This window comes from Canis lupus, chromosome 18 (assembly GCF_003254725.2).
Source record: "Canis lupus dingo isolate Sandy chromosome 18, ASM325472v2, whole genome shotgun sequence".
Taxonomy (NCBI): domain Eukaryota; kingdom Metazoa; phylum Chordata; class Mammalia; order Carnivora; family Canidae; genus Canis; species Canis lupus.
This window is the reverse complement of record NC_064260.1, coordinates 41842969-41864750: the sequence shown is the minus strand read 5'-3', so window position 1 is coordinate 41864750 and position 21782 is coordinate 41842969. Positions and strand designations below refer to the sequence as shown.

General features: G+C 41.0%; 2 protein-coding genes across 3 annotated transcripts in view; both read right to left on the bottom strand.

Moving 5' to 3' along the window:
• AGBL2 (AGBL carboxypeptidase 2) overlaps window positions 1–4099 on the bottom strand; it is a 43260-nt gene extending 39161 nt beyond the window's left edge. The window contains 4 exon segments of the mRNA XM_025452170.3: window positions 1368–1502; window positions 2587–2650; window positions 2811–3001; window positions 3603–4099. Of these exon segments, the coding sequence (XP_025307955.1) occupies window positions 1368–1502; window positions 2587–2650; window positions 2811–2903 (292 nt within the window). The 5' untranslated portion in view covers window positions 2904–3001; window positions 3603–4099.
• Window positions 4100–5079: 980 nt separating this feature from the next.
• The window catches only part of FNBP4 (formin binding protein 4), a 46018-nt gene continuing 29315 nt past the window's right edge, over window positions 5080–21782 (bottom strand). For both annotated transcript variants that reach the window (XM_025452181.3, XM_025452180.3), the window contains exons 13-17: window positions 19942–20252; window positions 19670–19814; window positions 17736–18079; window positions 8360–8517; window positions 5080–6149 (exon numbers count right to left, since the gene is read on the bottom strand). In XM_025452181.3, coding sequence (XP_025307966.1) covers window positions 6059–6149; window positions 8360–8517; window positions 17736–18079; window positions 19670–19814; window positions 19942–20252 — 1049 coding nt within the window. In that variant the 3' untranslated portion in view covers window positions 5080–6058. The remainder of the gene's footprint in view (window positions 6150–8359; window positions 8518–17735; window positions 18080–19669; window positions 19815–19941; window positions 20253–21782) is intronic.

Genomic DNA, 21782 nt, shown 5'->3' with positions numbered 1-21782 from the left:
TCCCAGGGTCCTGGCATCGAGATCCGAGTTGGGCTCTCTGCTCAACAGGGAACCTGCTTCTCCCTCTCCCTCTGCAGCTCCCCCTGCTTGTTCTCTCTCTGTAAAATAAATAAATAAAATCTTTTTTTTTTAAAGGTCTTAACTAGGGCAGCCTGGGTGGCTCAGCGGTTTAGTGCCGCCTTCAGCCCAGGGTGTGATTCTGGAGACCCAGGATCGAGTCCCACAGTGGGCTCCCTGCAGGGAGCCTGCTTCTCCCTCTGCCTGTGTCTCTGCCTCTCTCTCTCTTTCTGTGTCTCTCATGAATAAATAAATAAATAAACCTTTAAAAAATAAAAATAAATAAAAGGTCTTAACTAGAAAAAGGACACAATCAGATTCATAATAAAAAAGAATGCTATGTGGGAAATGGATTGAAAGAAATTAGTATGAAATAAGAGAGGAATTCAAGAGACTAGTAACTGAGGCTGTTTGAATAGTTAGAAATGATGGTAAGTCCAACTGGAATCAGGGAGGATGTGGGGAAAAGAAAAGTGAAGTGATGTCTGGTTGGTTATGCATTGAGGGAGAAATTCAACTGCACTCCCTCCTTAAAATCCAGAAGGAATCTGTGAAATTCTTATGAAAAATTATTTCTGGGGGGGTGCCTGGGTGGCTCAGTGAGCTGAGCATTCCAACTCTTGGTTTCACCTTAGGTGGTGATCTTGAGGTTGTTGGATTAAGTCCTGCATTGGGCTCTACACTCAGCAGGGAGTCTGCTTGTCCTTCTCCCTCTCCTCCTCTCTCTCTCTTAAAATAAATAAATAAACAAACAAATAAATAAATAAAATAAAATAAATAGTTTTGCTTAAGCTGGCTGAAATTGGTTTCCACCACTCTTACACAAAGTGCCTTAACAAATATCTCCATCAAAACCATATACAAATCGGGGCACCTGGATGGCTCAGTCAGCTAAGCATCTTGCTTTGGCTCAGGTGATGATCTCAGAGTCCTGGGATGGAGCCCTGCACCGGGTTCCCTGTTCAGCAGGGAGTCTGCTTCTCCTTCTGTCCCTCACCCTGCTCATGCTCTCTCTCTCTCTCTCTCTCTCAAATAAATAAATATTTTTTAAAAATTGTGTAAAAATCAATGTGCTACTCTTGACTAAGGAATCCTAACAAATTTTCCAAATATTTGAAGAAAAATAATCCAGAATGTATAGTATTTTAATTTAACCTATAATCCAAAGTGGATCTAAATATAACATTTTTGAGTGATATCAGAAACTGGCCAAAGTTGTTCCTCTGGCTTTTCCCACATTCTCCTGAATACCCAAGTTGTTGCTCCGGCAGTGAGGTTTCCGGGGTTCACACACACTGATCATTACTCACATAGTAGCTTCTCCTTTTGCAGGGGGTCTGGTATCACATCTTCTCTTTCTCCAAAAGAGCCACTCAGCCCATATCGAGGATTATTCTTCCGAACATGCTGGTGTGAAGCTGAGTTTGGTAAACTGCCTCTCTGAGCTACAAATATGCAATTTAATTAAAGGTACTGGAAGGCTGGTTCATCATCTGTAACATCTAGATCAATACCAAAAGCATCACTACTACCAAAACTGCCCCTACGTCTGTTAACACCCATCACCGCCACAGGCCTTTACAATGAATACATTCCAAAGAGAATACATTTCCAAAGAGCTTTCCATATTCCAATTTACATGAGTTTAAGCATCATTTTCTCCATTGTACGGTGAGGAGAGACTTGAGAAGCAGCATGCCTGTGTCTCTGCCCCACCCCCCCTCTCTCTGTGTCTCTCATGAATAAATAAAATAAAATCTTTAAAAAAAAAGTTAGAAATCTTTTTTTTATTTTTTATTTTTTTAAACTTATAATAGTCACACACAGAGAGGGAGAGAGAGAGAGACAGAGACAGAGACAGAGACAGAGACAGAAGCAGGCTCCATGCACCGGGAGCCCAACGTGGGATTTGATCCAGGGTCTCCAGGATCACGCCCTGGGCCAAAGGCAGGCGCCAAACCGCTGCGCCACCCAGGGATCCCCAAAGTTAGAAATCTTATGGGCAGACAGTGAGACCTATGTAAATGAAGAAATAGAGTACATTCATAGATCGCAGAACTCCCAAAATATAAGAATTAAAATTTAATAAAAAAGGATCGCAGAACCCAACATTGGAAAACTCTCATTTCTTGTGAAATTTGATCTGCAGATTCAATGCAACCTCCATTTTTTTTAAAACATCTCAAGCTAATTCTAAAATTACACGGAAAAGGCAAGAATGGCCAAGAGACTTCTGAAGGACAGAATGGAGGATGTGTCTTTGCAGATCAGTAAAACGATTTCGATGCCCTACGGTGAAATTAAGGAAGAGTGTGTGGCCTTGGTACAAGGACAGACAGGTCCTTGCCTACACAGGCCCTCAAAAGAGGTGATATAGCACATCAATGGGGAAAGGAGGTACTTTCCCCTTCATCTTTCCCTCGTGGCCCTAGAAAAATCTGTCATTAGTGTATCCAAGTGTAACTCTCGAGTTAATCAAACAGTTCACGAAGGCAGAAAAGGCCATGCTGGGTAAGAATGAGATAGTACCTTTAAAGTAGCCATAGTATTGAAGATGATGGTACATAAAGTCTTCATAGGGATCAGGGCAAGTCTGTGAAAGGAAAAGCCATCTCCATCAGCAAAGTCCTTCCAAACCGTTCTTGAGTCCCCAAGGACTTGCGTCAACAAACCAAGTGAGCGACATTCATGCACGTTATTCTATCCTGGGGGCTCAAGATCTCCTGCCGGAAAAAGGCGCCACCAGAATATACCTTCTGATCTAGCAGTACTGGATTTCTGTGGAGTTCCCGGAGAGGGAGTGTACCGACCTCCTGCTTTAGCTCTGTTTCCAATGCTGGGAACATGTTTACTTCCGCATGGTTTGCTGAAGATGAGTCCGTGACACCGGCATCCAGCCACAACCCCTGCCCAACTTCCAAAAGGGCAGCTGATTACACAGAAGCTAAAAAAAAACAAACAGAACGGGACAGCTGAAAAAAATTTCAGGAAAGCCTGCCGCGTCGCTCCCTCGGCCCGGGCAACCCAGCCTCTCGGGCGTGCAAGCCGCAGGCTCCGGGCACCTCGTCCGAGGCCCCGGGCGCACACCTGAGCAGTGAGCGAGGGCGGCCAGTCCCGCGGCCTCCGCCTCCCGCGGCGCCAGGACCCTTGCGGGGGTGCCATGCTTCCCTCTCGGAGGAGGGAGATGCCCACCACCAGGACGCAACAGGAAAGTGAAAGAAATGGGGACGGAGGGATCCAATGGAGCCGCCTCGGAGGAGATAAAGGAAAGGTCAGGGGGCCGGACCGTGGGCCCTGAAAGTGGAATTCAGGGGCTCAGGGTTTTCTGGTCGCGGGGAAGGTGGTGAGGCGCAGTTTCCCTTGAGTCGGAGAGGAGGCGTAGATTGCCTAGGAGGGCAGAGGGGAGGAAGGGTGCGAGGCCTCCGCTCCCCGGCCCGTCTCGCGCAGCAGGGGTGTGCGCGGCGCCTGCAGCGGCAGAGGCCACCGCACGGCGGGGACAGCGGCCCAGCCCCGCAGCCCGCGCAGAACACGCTCCCGGCGCTCACCCGCCACCGCTTTCCGCTGGGGACCCGGTAGCCTAGCAACCGCGAGGCGGAAGCGGGAGGGCGGGGCGGCTGGACGCTTCCGGCAGCGAGGCCCCGCCTCCAGGGCAAGGGCGTGGGCGTGGCTGTGAAGCCGGGGCGGGTCCCGCGCCGCTGGCCTCTCGAGGTTCCGGAAGCTTTTCTGCCTTCGTACGGTGTTGCAGCTCCGCTTCTGGGTTACCGAATTTGGATTGAATACAAGGCCAGTTAGTGGTCCTCAAAGATGTTCCAGACTTCTTAAGCATCTGACTCCTGGTTGGTTTGAACTCAGGTCGTGATCTTAGGGCCTCCGAGGAGTCGGCTTAGGATTCTCTCTCCCTCCCCTTTTCGTGCTCTAAAATAATGAAATCTTTAAAATTAGGTTAAAACTAGGTAATTGTTAGGGGTTGCTCAAAGGGAGTGGGTTCCCCTCTCCTTTTTAAGCCAGAGAGTCAGGATCTTGTCTCACCTAGTCAAAGAATGAACCCAGGAAGTTCCTGTCTTACTAGAGGGAAAAACCTTGACAAAGGCAAGGCCTCCAGTATCCTCTAGGTAGGTCCTCTTTAGCATATGTGATTTCTTCTGAAAACCTCCCTTTTCCCCTACCCCCAACTCCCAAGTATATTATCAGCCACCCCTCACAACCGCAGCAGCTTTCTGCCCATGTGTCCTGTCCCCATGCTTTAATAAAACCACCATTTTGTACCAAAGACGTCTCAAGAATTCATTCTTGGTCATTGGCTCTTGACCTCACCCCACCAAACCTCAACATTCCTAAACTACATCATTTTGACCTTATATATCACCACCCCATAGCTAGATTTAAAAACTTACAGGAAAACGGAATCCACACATCTTGACCATCAAATCGTCAGATTTTAGAATGCTCCATTCTGGGGTCACCTGGGTGACTCAGTCAGTTGAGCATCTGTCTTCGGCTCAGGTCATGATCTCAGGGTCCTGCGATCTAGCCCTGCATTGGGCTCTCTGCTCAAAGGAGAGCCTGCATCTCCCTCTGTGCCTCTGGACCCCTATGTGCCCTCTTAACTCATGCTCTTTCAAATAATGCCTATTTTCTCACCTTGCCACCCCCCCGCCCTCACCTCCACTGATTCAAGATCCTGTTTTCCTGAGAGTGATCCTTCAGTATTTACACCTGCCTTATGCTGTATTTGATAAGAAAAAACAATTAAGATTGGACTTAAGGGGCAGGCTGGATGGCTCAGCAGCTTAGTACCTGCCTTTGGCCCAGGGTGCAATCCTGGAGTCCCGGGATCAAGTCCCACGTCGGGCTCCCTGCATATAACCTGTTTTTCCCTCTGTCTGTGTCTCTGCCTCTCTCTCTCTGTAACTCTCACAAATAAATAAATAAAATCTTAAAAAAAGAAAAAAAGATTGGACTTAAAATCTTGATTACACAACAATGAAATAACAGGCTTAGAAGAGCAAAAAGGATAACAAATCAGAAGTATAAAAAAAGCTTTATTAGAGCATATGTACAAATTTACAAGGTCAGAAACTGGAGAAATACAAAGAGCTTTAAAACACAATTTGCCTTTTCTTCAGTTTAAAGTGACTTTTACCTGATTGTGATACAATAGAAAGTACAGAACAGTAAACTGCTTTTTAAATACTGGAATTTTATGGAGAGTACATTCACATAAAAGGGAGGTGAATTTTGGAACAAAGACAATGGAGACACAATACATATAGTGGCTCTTATAACATTTACTGCCACATACATGAGGGGAAATCCTCAAAATTAAAGATCTGAACGCCTGCTGCTGCCTGTAATGAAATCTGAATACATCACTAGTATGTGAAATGACTGAGCTACCAGTTCTAGAATTTGTGAGAAAGAGTTCTCTAAAGAGTGTGGCCATCTGTCAGCACAAAGTAAACACCTCCATATACCTCAGCACTTCAGGGGTGGCAGGCTAGAAGAGGTCAGAGATTCTGAAAATCCCAGTTCAGCAAAATAGAATACAGAGAGCTGCCTTCTTAATTGCACTTGTTCTGGAGTAGAAGTGAATGAGAGAGAGCTGCACTAGGAACTAAAGGAGCCTCTATGAAACAGGAAAATCCTTCACGTATTGTCAGTGAGTCCTCTGCTGAGGTATCACACTCCTGAATCACATGTTTCAGATCGATGAGGTTAATGTACCTGATACGCTGAGTTTGCCAGTGTGAGAATAAAGGCGGCTATGTCAAAGCATTTGGTCAACCTCACCCTTCAGCAAAATAGAAAAATTACATTTCACAAATGTGAAAGCTCTATACATGTATGCTTTTGCCCAGGAAATTCATATGCTCTCCCTCATAACATTTATAGTTTATTGACAACAGTAAAACTCGTGAAGACTCTTAACTGAATGCAAAAAAAAAAAAAAAAAAAAAAACACAAAAAAATCGTAATAAAAAAAAACCCTTTCCCCCAAAAACTATGTGTTTGGAGCCATTTTCCTCCTCTTCAGCCTTGCACGCCAATCCTCAGGAAGTGCTTCAAAATTAGCATTCCTCTCTGCCATCCCACTGTGAAGACAACACCAATATATTCTTCATCAAATTTCTTAATTCTGATGGGTCAAAGACACACACAGCCTCTCTACAATTTTATGGATACTTAAGTGCATTGTTTATCTTTATCTACCTCCAGTAACCATTAAAGTCACACTGAAGGATTACAACAATTCTTGTGAAAGTTTTTCTTGGCCCCAAAGAGTTTCAATTCTTTAGGAAAGATATATTTTAACCCTCAACTTACCATCAGGAACCTCTGGATTTTTGAAATTCTCCTTTGAACACTTCTAAATACTTGTAAGGACTGATACCTCAAGGCTTATTCAATCATTTTCAAAACAGATTAAATTCAGATTTTTAAAGATTTTTTTATTTATTTAATTGAGAGTCCTCGCTTTGGCAGCACATATATTTATTTAATTGAGAGAAAAAAAGGGGGGAAGGAGAGAGCTGGAACAGTGGGAAGGGCAGAGGAGAAGCGGACTCCACACTGAGCAGGGAGCCCTATATGGGAATTGATCCAGGGACTCCAAGATCATGACCTGAGCTGAAGGCAGATGCTTAACTGAATGAGTCATCCAGGTGCCCTAAACTCTGATTCTATCCTACAATAACCAGAATGGGTGGATTGGACCCTTTTATAAATCTAAAATAATCTAATTATAGGATCTTTGTGATTCCCCACCTATCATCTTGAAATAGGCTATTTCATCATTATAGGAATTAATCATTACTCAATTCCCAGCAATACTTAAAAAAAAAACCTAAAATAATAGGAAAACAATAATGGAATCACCTACAAGGATGAGGCAACAGTGTAATAAAATGTCACTAATAGCATTCCTCAGTTTCCTTATTGTGTTACCCAAAATAGTACAAAATAGTATACAACCTTTCATGGAAGTAAAGAAGCCTGGAGGCCTCTTCATAGTACCCTCCCACCCCAATATTATTACTATTTTTAAGTAAACTCTATGTCCAACAAGGGGTGTGAACTCACGACCCTAAGATCAAGAGTTGCATGGTCTAGGGACGCCTGGGTGGCTCAGTGGTTGAGCGTTTGCCTTCAGCTCAGGGCATGATCCTGATCAAGCCCCACATTAGGCTCCCTGCAGGGAGCCCGCTTCTCCCTCTGCCTATGTCTCTGCCTCTCTCATGAATAGATAAATAAAATCTTAAAAAGAAAAAAAAAAAAAAAAGAACATCAGTTATTTTGTAACAGGAACCAAGACTATCTCATTTCCCTAAAATAACACGTGACAGGAATCTTTCAGGTTTTATGATGCTGTAGGCTACAATTCATTTCAGAGTTCATAAGTAGACAAATGCTGAAAGCAGGTGTGTAATAACTGTGGAGAAATAGATACTTTAGGAACAAAAAAATTCCTTATAATAACCATTCCAATTGGTTCATATATCTAAAAATAAAAATGTTCTGAATTATGAAACACAAGATGATGATCCTCTTCCAAATGTTTTAAGTACTGCATTTATTGATGTTACAAGTATAAGAATCAGAAGTAATGATAAGCTAGAACCTATCAGAAGAATGGGAAATATGGCAGCATTATTTGTATGTTCCAAGTCATGCATGACAATCAAACAATTAGTTGCCTTCAAAGAATGTTTCTCAAAAAAAAAAAAAAAAAAAAAGAATGTTTCTCAGTTTAGCCTATATACCTTCAAAACCAGGAAAAATATCTGAGTTAGCTATGTTTAAATTCCTTGCAAAGTCTCGATAGTGAAGTTTTTCTCCCCTTCCTTTTTAAAGTCTTTTTTAAAAATAAGCTCTGCACCCAATGTGGTGCTTGAACTGACAACCCCAAGATCAAGAGTTCCATTCTCCACTGACTAAGTCAGCCAGGTGCCCCCATCTTTTATTTTTGTAAATCTGTAAAATATTTTTTAAAAAAATTTATAGGAGGGCCTGTTGGATCTACATGATAAAAGGGACATCTGTTTTTCCTGGTATGCTCAGAGTTAAAGACAGTCCTATTCTTAAAAGGAACAATCAGTAGGATAAAGTGTTAAAGCTCTGATGTTTCTAATTTTGAAAAGGGGTTAACCGTAATTTTTACAGGGAAAAAAAATTACTGTGAATTATAAATTTTTAGGAAAGTTCGTACCAAAATATCAAAAAAAAAAAAATTAAGGACTGTGATTCAAAGAATATGACTGCTACTCTAAAACCTCCCACTCCTCTGTGGCCTCTCTTCTTTTACCTGACCAGCTGCTGCTGTTTCCATTCTTCAATTCGCTTCTGTGCAGTTGATTCCCGGTCCTCTTCACTGGAACTAGAGTTCTCTTCTTCATCTAACTCACGCTGGATACTCTGCCACTTCTTTACCAGAGACGGCATTTTGGTTTTACTCTTCTTTGCCTAGGGCAAAGGTTAAAGATCAGAAAGAAGAGAATACATAAAATACAAACATAAAATAAGAGCCATACAAGATCAAGATCTCTTCTTAGATCTAAGGAATAAGTGGACCTTAAAATCAAAGGACAGAAACACAGAAAATGAATGCCACTATAAGTTCTTGCCAAAAATTTCTACCAACTATAAATGTAATGCTTGGTTAAAAATCTACAAACTAAAAAAAAATTTTTTTAATTAAAAAAAATAAATAAAAAATAAAAAAAATAAAAAATAAAAAATAAAAAAAATAAATTAAAAAATAAATTAAAAAATAAAAATCTACAAACTATTAAAAAAATCTAAAGACTTTAAGTGTATTTTTATTAAATGAGATCAGAAAAATTTCCTTTAGCCTCATTATTCTACAGAATTCAAAACTGTTGCCCTGGTCTCAGAATTAGTGTTTCCTTTGGCAAAATTTAAATAGATGCCAGGTTCACATCAAGTGAAAAACAGAGCTGAGAAATAAATGGCCAGCTTTTCTGGAAAAAGCAACATAGTCAATGATAGCAGATATAAAATATAGCACAGAGTTACATCAAATATTAATATGATTAGTTCTAAGATATTTTATTTTTCTTCTTTTGGCTCATCTTCATTTTCTTTTTCTCTCTTTCATTCATTTATAGGAGACAGAGAGAGACAGAAAGACAGAGAGAGATAGGGAGAGGGAACACAAGCAGGGAGGAGAGGGAGAAGCAGGTTCCCCTTGGGCAAGCAGGGGAGCCCAATGTGGGGCTTGATCCCAGGAACCCAAGATCATGACCTGAACTGAAAGCAGACGCTTGACCAACTGAGCTACTCAGGTGTCCTGCATCTTCATTTTCTAACTGTCTATAATATGTACTTTCTTTTTTTTAAATGTTATCATTTATTTATTCATGAGAGACACACACAGAGAGAGAGAGAGAGAGAAAGAGAAAGAGAGAAAGAAAGAAAAACAGGCAAAAAAAGAAAAAAGAAAAACAGGCAGAGGGAGAACCAAGCTCAATGCAGGGAGTCTGACGTGGGACCTGATCCCGGGTCTCCAGGATCACATCCTGAGCTACAGGCGGCGCTAAACCGCTGTGCCAACAGGGCTGCCCTAATATGTACTTTCATAGCAAAAGCAAAACAACAAAAAATACTTGTGATACTTATAAAAGTAGAACTGTATATACACCCAACATGGTTTGCTCTAGCACTACCTTCAGGCTCCTGATCAATGGCATTCTAGCATAGAGACCTTCCCTGACCCTCTCTGAAACAGCACCACCTCCCAAAGACCAACTTTCTGTCCTCTAACACTGCTTACTTTTTCTCACTGCATTTTGAAGCACCCCACTCGCCCTTCTCCAATCCTCAAGAACAGAATCTCCAAAAAACAGATTTGTTTGATTCACTACTGAATCCCAAGGTTCTAAGGAGAACATCTGATAAATTGTTTGCACTAAAAATATACTCGACCTGAAACTAATGTAACATTGTGTCCCAATTATACTTCAATCAAAAAATAAAACCCAAACCCGTTGAATCTGTGATCAGTTATGTGAAATTCAAGAACTATTGTATTAGACATTGAAAAAAATCAATTTTTATCCCTGTATTTTGAAGACCAGTAGAGCTGTGTGCTTGAAGGCCTGACCAAGTCACACTATAAACATGACAGGCAGGCAGCTGAGTGGTACAAGTGTGATTAACTGCTGCTCTGCATACTGGATAGGGCATGGGGGCCCAACCTATTCTTCCTGCCTATACTTGAGAGAGATTTCTTAAGTCCCCCCAAATCTGAGAAAATAAGGATATTTTCAGTCTGTCTTCTATTACTTGGCTCCCTATTCAATACTCTATTTTTTTTTTTATTTTATTCATTTATTCATGAGAGACAGAGAGAGAGAGGCAGAGACGCAGGCAGAGGGAGAAGCAGGCTCCATGCAGGGAGCCTAATGTGGAACTTGATCCCAGGTCTCCAGGGCCACAGCCTGGGCCAAAAGGAGGCACTAAACCGCTGGGCCACCCGGGCATCCCTGGATACTCTATTTTGATTATAATTCACAGTTCTTAATTTTCTGGGGAAATGAGTGCCTATATGCTGTGCTTACACCTTTAGCTCCACACACCTTCCCACATTCCAGTCAGTCATTTCACCTGTGGCACAACCTCAACACACTGGATACACACCCTTCCAATAAACTCCAAGACAGCCCATTCTGGCTTAGCATGGAACCAACTGAGTAAAAAGAAACATGAACTTATAATGGTCACATGTGCACACAGGGCAAGTTGAGGTATAACTCACTGAACACTGGTAAACAGGCTCAAAAACCAAAGCTCTGAGTAAAGTCAGTGTGGTTTCATTTGGACTTCTATAGAGTTTTGTGGGGAAAAAATTTTTTTATCACACTTAATTCCCATTGGTCATAGGAAAATTAGTTATGTTTTAGAAATTATTTATTGCCAATCACATTCAAACCCATAGAGAGTTGCGCTGCCTGTTTAAGCACATTTTCATAGGGAAACTTTGCAGTCAGATGAATTAATCTAGATTGAATAGTTAGGACTTGGTTTCTAGTTTCTTTTTTCTTTTTTTTTTTTTTTTTTTAAGATTTTATTTATTCATGAGAGACACACACAGAGAGAGAGGCAGAGACACAGGCAGAGGGAGGAAGCAGGCTCCATGCAGGGAGCCTGACTTGGGACTTGATCCTGGGTCTCCAGGATCAGGCCCTGGGCTGAAGGCAGGGCTAAACCACTGAGCCACCCGGGCTGCCTGTTTTCTAGTTTATTTTCTAGTAAGCTGCACATAAAACTCTTCAGCAAAGAAGACTGAAAACATATATTTCAAGTATTTTTGGACATTTGAGACATTAAGCATATTTTCCTTTTTTTTAAAGTAGGCTCTATGCCCAGCATGAAGCCCAAGATGAGGCTTGAACTCACAACCCTGAGATCAAGAGTAGGACGCCTAAACTAAAACTAAGCCAGCCAAGCACTATTTTATATTCCTTTAAAATGGCCTGTATTCAACAGAGATAGGCCATTACTTATTTTAATAAAGTATGTAAAAATGATATATTAACAAGTTACAATTCTGGATTTTCCAAACTATTATTTATAAGACCATAAAAGCATGATTGGCTAAGAAATTACTTACTCCATGAAAAGAGGAAGCAATTATCTCTGGAAGGTTGGAAGCAGAGTGTCAAGAGTGTCAAGAAGGCTTCACAAAAAAATGATTCCTGCGAATTAGTTGTTCTAACATTTAATTGTGGGCAGCCTGGGCGGCTCAGAGCCACCTTCAGCCCAGGGCCTGATCCTAGAGACCCGGGATGGAGTCCCACATCCGGGCTCCCTGCATGGAGCTTAGCTTCTCCCTCTGCCGGTCTCTGCCTCTCTGTGTCTCTCATGAATAAATAAATAAAATCTTAAAAAAAAATCTATAACATTTAATTGTGTAAAGAACAAACAGTCGTGGGACTGATGGACAAAGTAAAGACATGGAAGTGGTAAACAGTATTTTGGTTCAGGAGAACTATATATGCTTTGGTATAGGGCTTGACAGTCTAGTCGTTGTCTTAATTCTTATTATTGAGTTCTATAATATTCACTTCGTTTCCAGATAATTTCTGAAACTATGGTACCAACTTGGACAAGTGGTTTAATCTGGAAACATTGTCTATTTTGTGTGAATGCAATAACCCATTCAAAAAGGTTCCTTGAACCAAGGTAAGGCAAATGAATTTGCCTTGTTGACCACCAGGGCAAAAGATTACAGTTGAAGCAGACAATAAATAAAGTACCAACACAGAGGATAAAAGCTGATAAAGTTTCTTTGGGTGATCAGGACATTCAAAAGTACCCATGATTGTGATGTGACAGCAGAAAGATGGCAGACTATGAAGCTTCAGGCCCTGCTTCTTCACCGAAACACCACTATAAACAAATACAAACTAAGATGGCTTTAGGAGACGAACTGAGAATCTACAGCAACCAAGAGAATATTCAAACAAGAAGCCTCACTTCGGATGCCTGGCTGGCTCAGTAGGTAGAGCATGTGACTCTTGATCTTGGGGTTGTTAAGTTCAAGTCCCACACTGGATATAGAGATTATGTAAAAATAAAATCTTAAAAAAAGAAGAAAAGCAGCAGCAGCCATACTCAAAACAATACAAAATTGTGTGGCATGTTTGCTTGCCCTTGCACCACCCTCTCCCACGTCGTTGGGGAAAAACAGCCAATTCTCAGTTATCTCCTTCAGGAGGGAAGAAAAAAAGAGTAAAATGTTCTAGCCTGTCTGTGGCTGCCTGAGGGACTGGTTTCTGTATACTGCTTAACCTGGAGCTCAAGCAGGAATGGCAGCATGTTTTGCACCTCTGGTTGGAAGCCATGAAAGGCAGTGGCAGACACTGTAGCATGTGAAAACCACAGGGAAACTACAGTCATGTGGATACTTAGGAGTGAGAGATTATGGGCAGAGGAATACTATACAGCATGTAAAGCTCCTAGGAAAAATGCAGGTGTGAGACTATTAGAAAAATTAAAATTAAATGTATAGAAGGGGATGGCAAAAAAAGAACAAGCACAAACCCAGCGAATACAAATGCCCAGAAAAGGCCCAAAAAGATCTTAGGCCTTCATGCTGGGTGAATTAATGAAGGTCTTTCTACAAATAGAGCCCCGGTACAGAGACTGGAAGAATTGTTTTCTCAAATGCCTAATTTTCGTTTCCTTTTTAAAAGATTGTGTGCATGAGCATACGCGCACACACACACACACACACACAAGGGGAGTTGCAGGCAGAGGGAGCCCAATGCGGGGCTTGATCTCAGAACTACGGGATCATGACCTGAGCTGAAGGCAGATGTTGAACTGACTGAGCCACCCAGGCACCCCTCAAATGCCTAATTTTCAATAAAGAAAAAAAATCACAAATCACACAAAGAAACTGGGAATGAAAAATGAAATGACAAAAAAAAATTCATCTCTAGAATACCACCATAAACACATGCTTAAGACTTACTGGACAAAGCTTTAAAGCAGTCGTCTTAAATGTGTTCAATCAAGGAGATGAGGAAAACACTGGCAAAGAATTAGTGGAAATCAGAAAACAGAAGACACAGGAACAAAATGAGATTATCAACAAAGATAAAAAAAAAAGATAGATATATATATATATAAAAAAGCCAAACCAGTTAGCAATTCTGAAGCTGAAAAATTCATAAGCTCAACAGAAGACTCTGATAGGCAGAAAAAAGGATCGATAAAATTTATGGTATGTCATTTGAAATTAGAGTCTGTAAGAACAAAAAAGAAAAAGAATGAAACAAAGAGAACAGAGTCTAAGTGACTTAAAATACACCATTAAGTAGATCAATTTATATATTTGGGGAATCCCAGGAGGATGGAAAGGAAAGAGGAGAGCTTATTTTAAGAATAGCCTTGGGACTTCTGGGTGGCTCAGTCCCTTAAGCATCCAATTGGCATTGACTCAGGTCTTGATCTTAGGGTCATGAGTTCAAGCCCCACATTGGGCTCTATGCTGGAGATGAAGACTATTAAAAAAAAGAAAAAAAGGAATTATAACCAAAAACTTCTCAAATTTAAGGAAGACATGGATAGACATATGCGAGAGGCCTAACAAACTCCACATAGGATAAATCTCTAAAGACTACACTGTGACATAACCTGTCAAAAGCCAAAAGCCAAGGAGAATCTTCAAAGCAGGAAAAAAAAAAAAAAAAGGTGACTCATCATGTACAAGGGATCCTCAATAAGATTATCAGAGGATTTCTGGCAGAAATGGTGCAGACCAAAAACAGGAGGCTGTATTTAAAGTTGGGTCAGGGATCCCTGGGTGGCGCAGTGGTTTAGCGCCTGCCTTTGGCCCAGGGCGCTATCCTGGAGACCCAGGATCGAATCCCACGTCGGGCTCCCGGTGCATGGAGCCTGCTTCTCCCTCTGCCTGTGTCTCTGCCTCTCTCTCTCTCTCTCTGTGACTATCATAAATAAATAAAAATTTTAAAAAAATGTACTCAATATCTATTTAAAAAATAAATAAAATAAAGTTGGGTCAAAGAGAAAAAGAGGTCAACTGAGAATTGTATACCAGCAACACTTTCCTTCAAAATTGAGGAAGACAAGCACTGGGTGTTATGCTATATGTTGGCAAACTGAACTCCAAAATAAAGACATTAAGACATGCCCACATAAACAAAAACTCAGTGAGGTCATTACTGCTTGACTTGCCCTACAAGAAATGCTTAACGCTTTTCTTGTAGCGTTAAAATGCTTAAGAAATTCTTAATTAAGAAATGCTTAACAAATTGAAATGAAAAAATGCCAGTTAAAAAAAAGAAAAAAAGAAAAAAATGCCAGTTAGTAGCTTGTCATTCAAAAATATATAAAGTTCTCTGATAAAGGTAAATATAGGGACATATATAAAAACCAGTATGAGGGATCCCTGGGTGGCGCAGCGGTTTGGCGCCTGCCTTTGGCCTAGGGCGCGATCCTGGAGACCCGGGATCGATTCCCACGTCGGGCTCCCGGTGCATGGAGCCTGCTTCTCTCTGCCTGTGTCTCTGCCTCTCTTTCTCTCTCTGTGACTATCATAAATAAATAAAAATTAAAAAAAAAGAAAAAAAAAAAAAAAAAAAAACCAGTATGATTATGATTTTGGTTTGTTAACTCTTTATTCTTCTACAAAATTCAAAAAACAAAAACAAAAATATTAATTATAAATCTATATTAATGGGTATATAATATATGGGTATACAGTATATAAAGATGTAATTTATAACACCAATAATGGAATGAGGGGCAGCTATATAACAGTTCTGTTTGCAATGGAGTGTTATCAGTTTAAAATAGAGTAGTTTACCTTTAGCACCTTATATATAATATCCATATAACCATAAAGAAAATAAACATAGAATATATGCAAATGGAAATAAGGGAATCAAAACGTGTCACTGAAAAAATTAAACACCAAAGAAGGCAGTAAGGGAAAAAAATGACAAAAAGCTTTATAAGATATACAGAAAACAAATAAAATGGTAACAGTAAGTCTTCCTCTATCAGTGATTATTAATAAACTAGTAATTTACTGATATAAATGAAAGATCCCATAAGACCCTTGGGTGGGGTCTTGGGTGGTTCAGTGGTTGAGCATCTGCCTTTGGCTCACGGCATGATCCCGGGGTCCTGGGATCGAGTTCCCAGGGACTCTGGGAGCCTGTTCCTCCCTCTGCCTACGTCTCTGCCTCTCTCTGGGTCTCTCATGAATTAATAAAATCTTAAAAAAAAGAAAAAAGGGAAGGGAAGGGAAAGGAAGTCAAGTCTCTAATTAAAGTCATATACTGCCAGGATGATTTTAAAAACACAGAATCGTGGGGTGCCTAGGTGGTTCAGTTGGTTGAGCATCCAATTCTTTTTTTTTTTTTAAAGATTTTATTTATTCATGATAATCACAGAGAGAGAGAGAGAGAGAGAGAGAGAGAGAGGCAGCCACACAGGCAGAGGGAGAAGCAGGCTCCATGCAGGGAGCCCGACATGGGATTCGATCCCAGGTCTCCAGGATCGTGCCCTGGGCCAAAGGCAGGCGCCAAACCGCTGCGCCACCCAGGGATCCCGAGCATCCAATTCTTGATTTTGGCTCAGGTCATGATCTCAGGGTCATGAGAGCAAGTCCCACATCAGGCTCTGTGCTTGGCACAGAATCTACTTGGGATTCTCTCTCTTCTCCCTCTGTCCCTCTCCACTCATACTCTCTCTCAAATAAATGAATATTATAAAATTAAAAAATTAATAAAATCTTTAAAAAAATAAAATCTTTTATAAATAAATAAAATAAATCTTTTTTAAAAAATAAATAAATAAAATCTTAAAAAGGGGTGGGGGGATCCCTGGGTGGCTCAGTGGTTGAGCACCTGCCTTAGGCCCAGGGCGTGATCCTGGAGTTCCGGGATCAAGTCCCACATCAGGCTCCTTGCATGGAGCCTGCTTGTCCCTCTGCCTGTGTCCCTGCCCCATCCCCCTCTCTGTGTCTCTCATGAATAAATAAAATCTGAAAAAAAAATTAAATAAATAAATAAATAAAAAATAAAGACAAAATCCCAGAATCCAAGTAGCGATGTTTATAAGAAATTAATTTTCTAAGGACATATACAGGTTTAAAGTGAAAGGTCAGAATAATGTTCCATGCAAATTGTAACCAAGAGAAAGCAAGGATAACAACATTGAGACAAGAGAGACTAAATCAAAAAGTGTTACAAGAAATAATGGAAAAAAAAAATAATGAAGAATGTTATGTAATGCTAAAAGTGTAAATTTAAGTAAATTAAAACATCTCTTACAATAGTATCCGACAAAAAAAAGAATAAAATACCTGAGAATAAACTCAGTAAAGAAAATAAAGACTCCTACACTGAAAACTACAAAAAAAAAAAAAAAAAAAAAATCAAAGACTTAAATGGAAAGAAACTGCATTCACAGATTAAACAACACAATATTAAAATGGCAACACAACCGAACATATCTACAGATTAATACAGTCTCTATCAACATCCACTGGCTTTTTTTTTCTTTTTTTAAGTTTATTTATTTATTCATGAGAGAGAGGGACAGACAGACAGGCAGGCAGATACACAGGCAGAGGGAGAAGCAGGCTTCCCGCGGGGAACCCGACATAGGACTCGATCCCACTACTCCAGCATCACACCCTCAGCCAAAGGCAGGCACCAAATCGCTGAGCCATCCAGGCATCCCTCCACTGGCTTTTTATGCAGTAATGGAAAAGCTGAACTTTAGTATATGTGCTACTGACGAGAGCACAAAAAGCTTTAAATTCATATGAAATTACACGGTAACTTGGACAGTCAATATTGAAAAAGATATATACAAAGTTGGAGAACTCATAATTCTAAATGCTACTGAATTATATACTTTAAAATGGTGAATTTTACATGAATATTACTTCAATAATAAAAAATTTTTTAAATAGGAACTTAAGGGACACCTGGGTGGCTCAGCAGTTTAGTGCCTGCCTTTGGCCCAGGGCATAATCCTGGAGTCCTGGGATCGAGTCCCACATCGGGCTCCCCACATGGAGCCTGCTTCTTCCTCTGCTGTGTCTCTGCCTCTCTCTGTGTCTCTCGTGAATGAATGAATGAATGAATGAATGGGAACTTAAGACAAATTTACTATACCTTATCTTTCTTTCCTTTCTTTGTCTTCTCTGGTGGTGGCATTTTGGGAGCTGGTGGTGGTGGTGGTGGTGGAGGAGGAGGAGGAGGAGGTGGTGGTTCAATAATGGCAGTGGTAGGCACAGCACCTCGGGCCTGGACTGGCTGCAATGTGGGAGCAGTCACTGCCATTGGGACAGAACATTCAGCATAGCTCATAATTGCAGGAGCTGATGCCAGTCCTAGGTAATTTGACTGCAGGCTCATTCCTCTGGCTTGATGACCCATTCCTGTTGCCGGATGGCTAACTGATATTGCCTGGTGTCCAATCCCTGCAGACTGGTGTCCAATCCCTGCTGCCTGGTGACCTAACACAGAAAACACAAAATGAAACTGTAAGGACATTGTGACAAAGCAAAAACAAGGAAAAGATGAAAGAGAGAAATGAGGGTTAGATTACCTACAAAATGACATCAAAATGATACCTTTTCCTCAAAAAAAAACTTAACCACAGTGGGAGGCCTAAATGGCTAAGCTGGTTAAGTGTCTATCTTTGGCTCAGGGCACGATCCCAGGGTCCTGGGATGGAGCCCTGCATTGGGCTCCCTGCTCAGCAGGGAGTCTGCTTCTCCCCCTCTCCCTCCTTTGCCCCTCTTCCCCTGCTCATGCTCTCTCTCTCTCAAATAAATAAAATCTTAAAAAAATAGCCATGGGGCACCTGGGTGGCTCAGTCAGTTGACTGATTCTTGGTTTCCACTCATGTCATGATCTCCAGATAGCAGAGATTGAGCTCTGCTATGGGGCTCTGTGCTCAGTGGGGAATGTTCCTAAGGATTTCTCTCCCTCAGCCCCTCCCCAGCACTCTGTGCACATGCCCGAATTCTTTCTCAACTAAGTAAGTAAATTAAAAAATATATATATATAGCCACATTTTCTGGTGACAAAATATTTTTGATACTTTAGGAATAAGGTACATTTTTTGGTTGTCTTTTTTCTTTTAAATAAACTCAACCCCTGACATGGGCTTAAACTCGTGATCCCAAGATCAAGAGTTGCATGGTCTACCAACTAAACCACTAAGGTGCCCCAGCATTAAAGTACTGAAACATCAAAATTACTCAAGTCATGTAATCGCACAGAAAACAATATGGGGGATGCCTGGCTGGCTCAGCGGTTGAGTGTCTGCCGTCGGCCCAGGGTGTGATCCTGGAGTCACGGGATCGAGTCCCACGTCAGGCTCCCTGCATAGAGCCTGTTTCTCTCTCTGCCTATGTCTCTGCCTCTCCCTCTGTTGTCTCTCGTGAATGAATAAAAATCTTAAAAAAAAAAAAAAAAAAAAAAGATTTATTCATTCACGAGAGATACAGAGAGAGAGAGGCAGAGACACAGGCAGAGACAGAGGCAGGCTCCATGCAGGGAACCCGATGTGGGACTCGATCACAGGACTCCGGGATCATGCCCTGGGCCAAAGGCAGACTCTCAACCCCACCCAGGCATCTCGTGCCCCACGAGTTTTTAAAATGAAAAGCTCTTGGGGCACCTGGGTGGCTCAGTTGGTTAAGTTTCTGACTCTTTTTTTTTTTTTTTAATTTTTATTTATTTATGATAGTCTCACAGAGAGAGAGAGAGGCAGAGACACAGGCAGAGGGAGAAGCAGGCTCCATGCACCGGGAGCCCGACGTGGGACTCAATCCCGGGTCTCCAGGATCGCGCCCTGGGCCAAAGGCAGGCACCAAACCGCTGCACCACCCAGGGATCCCAAGTTTCTGACTCTTGATCTCAAAGTTGTGAGTTCAAACCTGACACTGGGCTCCACACTAGGGGTGGTACCTACTTAAGGAAAACAAAACAATGAAATGAAGAGCCTTTACATGACACCTATATGCCTTTGATGACATCTAAAATTCTGAAACAAAGATAATAGATTATGGAAAACATACTTTAATCACAGTGCTTACCTGTAGCTATAGCTGTTTGGCTGTAGAGTACCGGAGAACTACCAATGGTAGCTGATCTCTGAACTACTGCAGTACTAATTTCTGTAGCTTTTCTTTTTACCGCTTTAGTGGAAGGAGAACTAGAGATGGTAGAATCGACTGAACTCTGAAACAAAGAGAATCTAGTTAGTGGCTAAAAGGCCTGATTAAACATTTTCTTCTAAAATAAAATATGGTGTCAATCATGCCCCAGTCTCCCAAAACTCTTCAAAAGGCCAAATGGTATTTCTCACCTGGCTAGTTACAACTGTGGTCTGTGTTGAAGGTTTCAATGGAGTATCCTCCTCTGTTCCTGGGGCAGGAGGCTCCTCACTTCCCTCATCCTCCATCTCTACCTCCTGGATCTCACCATCTTCTACAGGAGGAGGGGGAGGAGGGGGGGGAGGAGGGGATTCTGGGGGGGGAGGTGGGGGCGGTGGCATTTCCAAAGGTAATGGAGGTTGAAGCACAGGCACATTTGACTGAAGGAGGGTCCAGAATGGAGTAAGTGGCATGAGTGATGAAGAAGAAACTTGCCCAGAAAAGGACTCTTTACAAAGAGAACCTATGAAAACAAACATAAGTCAGGGAAAAGGCAATATAAAAAACTCTGTGCCTTACATTCACAGCAATGTTCAAGTGACTAGTGATACAAAATCAGACCCACAGGCCATCTATTCTACATTAAGGTCACTGAAATATTAAGTAATTCAATTCAAAAATGACTACCATGGAAAGATGAATTTATGAACTTCACAGTTAGCACTTGCCCCAGCTATATTATGTACTAGTCTTTTGGTCCAGATCTATGAATAAATAAATGAAGCACACCACATCAATTCAATGAGAAATTTGGTCATCTGAACCTAAGTTTTTTATTTCAAACATTCAGTTTCAACACACACAAGTAGAAGGCAACACTCTGGGTCTTTTTTATTTCAAGAGAGAAGAGGGGAATGAATAATGTATGTTTGCAATACTGATCCCATGTTATTTTTTTTAGTGAGCCAGATAACTGATTGGGAATGACCCAGATAAGTACCCATTCAAAACACCAGTTTTGAATTCTACCTACTTTAATTAATTTGGATTACAAATTTTTAAAAATCCACTTACAAGGTGCTCTTGTCAACTCTATCATTCCTTTGCACCTTTGTATGAATTATATTTGCTAAATCATAGCAACACAAATCAGGAAGGGTAATTTTTTTATTTCTGTAATGAGAAAAGGGAAATTTAGAGCAACAAATCTTCAAGGTAAGTAACTAAGGCACACGCAAAAGAGGTGTTTGAAGATACAGAGAATCTGAAATTGCTGCTAGAGTCTAAGTTAAAAAATTATAGCTCAAAAGCTGCAGGACCAGCTTTCTTCAAATTCTGCAAAAGCCAGTTCATCATTGTCCTTTCTCTCTCCTGGGAAGAGCTTTAAGGGTTAGAGAAAATAGGAGGATATACTTACTTGTAGCCTTCCCCATCCCTCTTTATCGTCAATAGGGAAGTTTCACAATATATGGGACTATTAGATATATATCCCAGGAATGCTGAAGGGAATTTTCTCCCTAAAATCATAGAATTTAGGAGTAGAAGAGATATGAGAAATCATCTAGTTCAACTCTCTCACTTCAAAGGTAATGAAACCCAGGAGGGAAATGACTTGCCCAACATCATATAGCTCTCAGTGGCCAGGTCTGACTCCTAGTCTAGTGATATTTTACCAGGAAGTCCTCATAAAATCCCAGGGGTCTAAAAGCTTTAGCAATCACAGTTGAATCAATCTCACTTCTCATGGAATAGAGTTCCAAATGAATCAACTGTTAAATTTCATGGTCAAAAGTAGTGGGTTAAATAAAGGCTCTATAACAAAAGGCTCCACAATAAAGATTGAATCCTTTACCACCTTAGTTGCCTCAAAAAGCACCACAGTGATTCTCAATAAGGTAAAACCAAAGCCACCATAAACCATTTGGCTTTTAGGATAGTTTTAGTTTCTTTGAAACAGATAAATAATACATTATGTAAAAGACTTCAAGATGATGATTCACAAGGTTACTGGAATTATTTTGAGAAGTTGCTTACTCAGTAAAAGAAAAGAGCA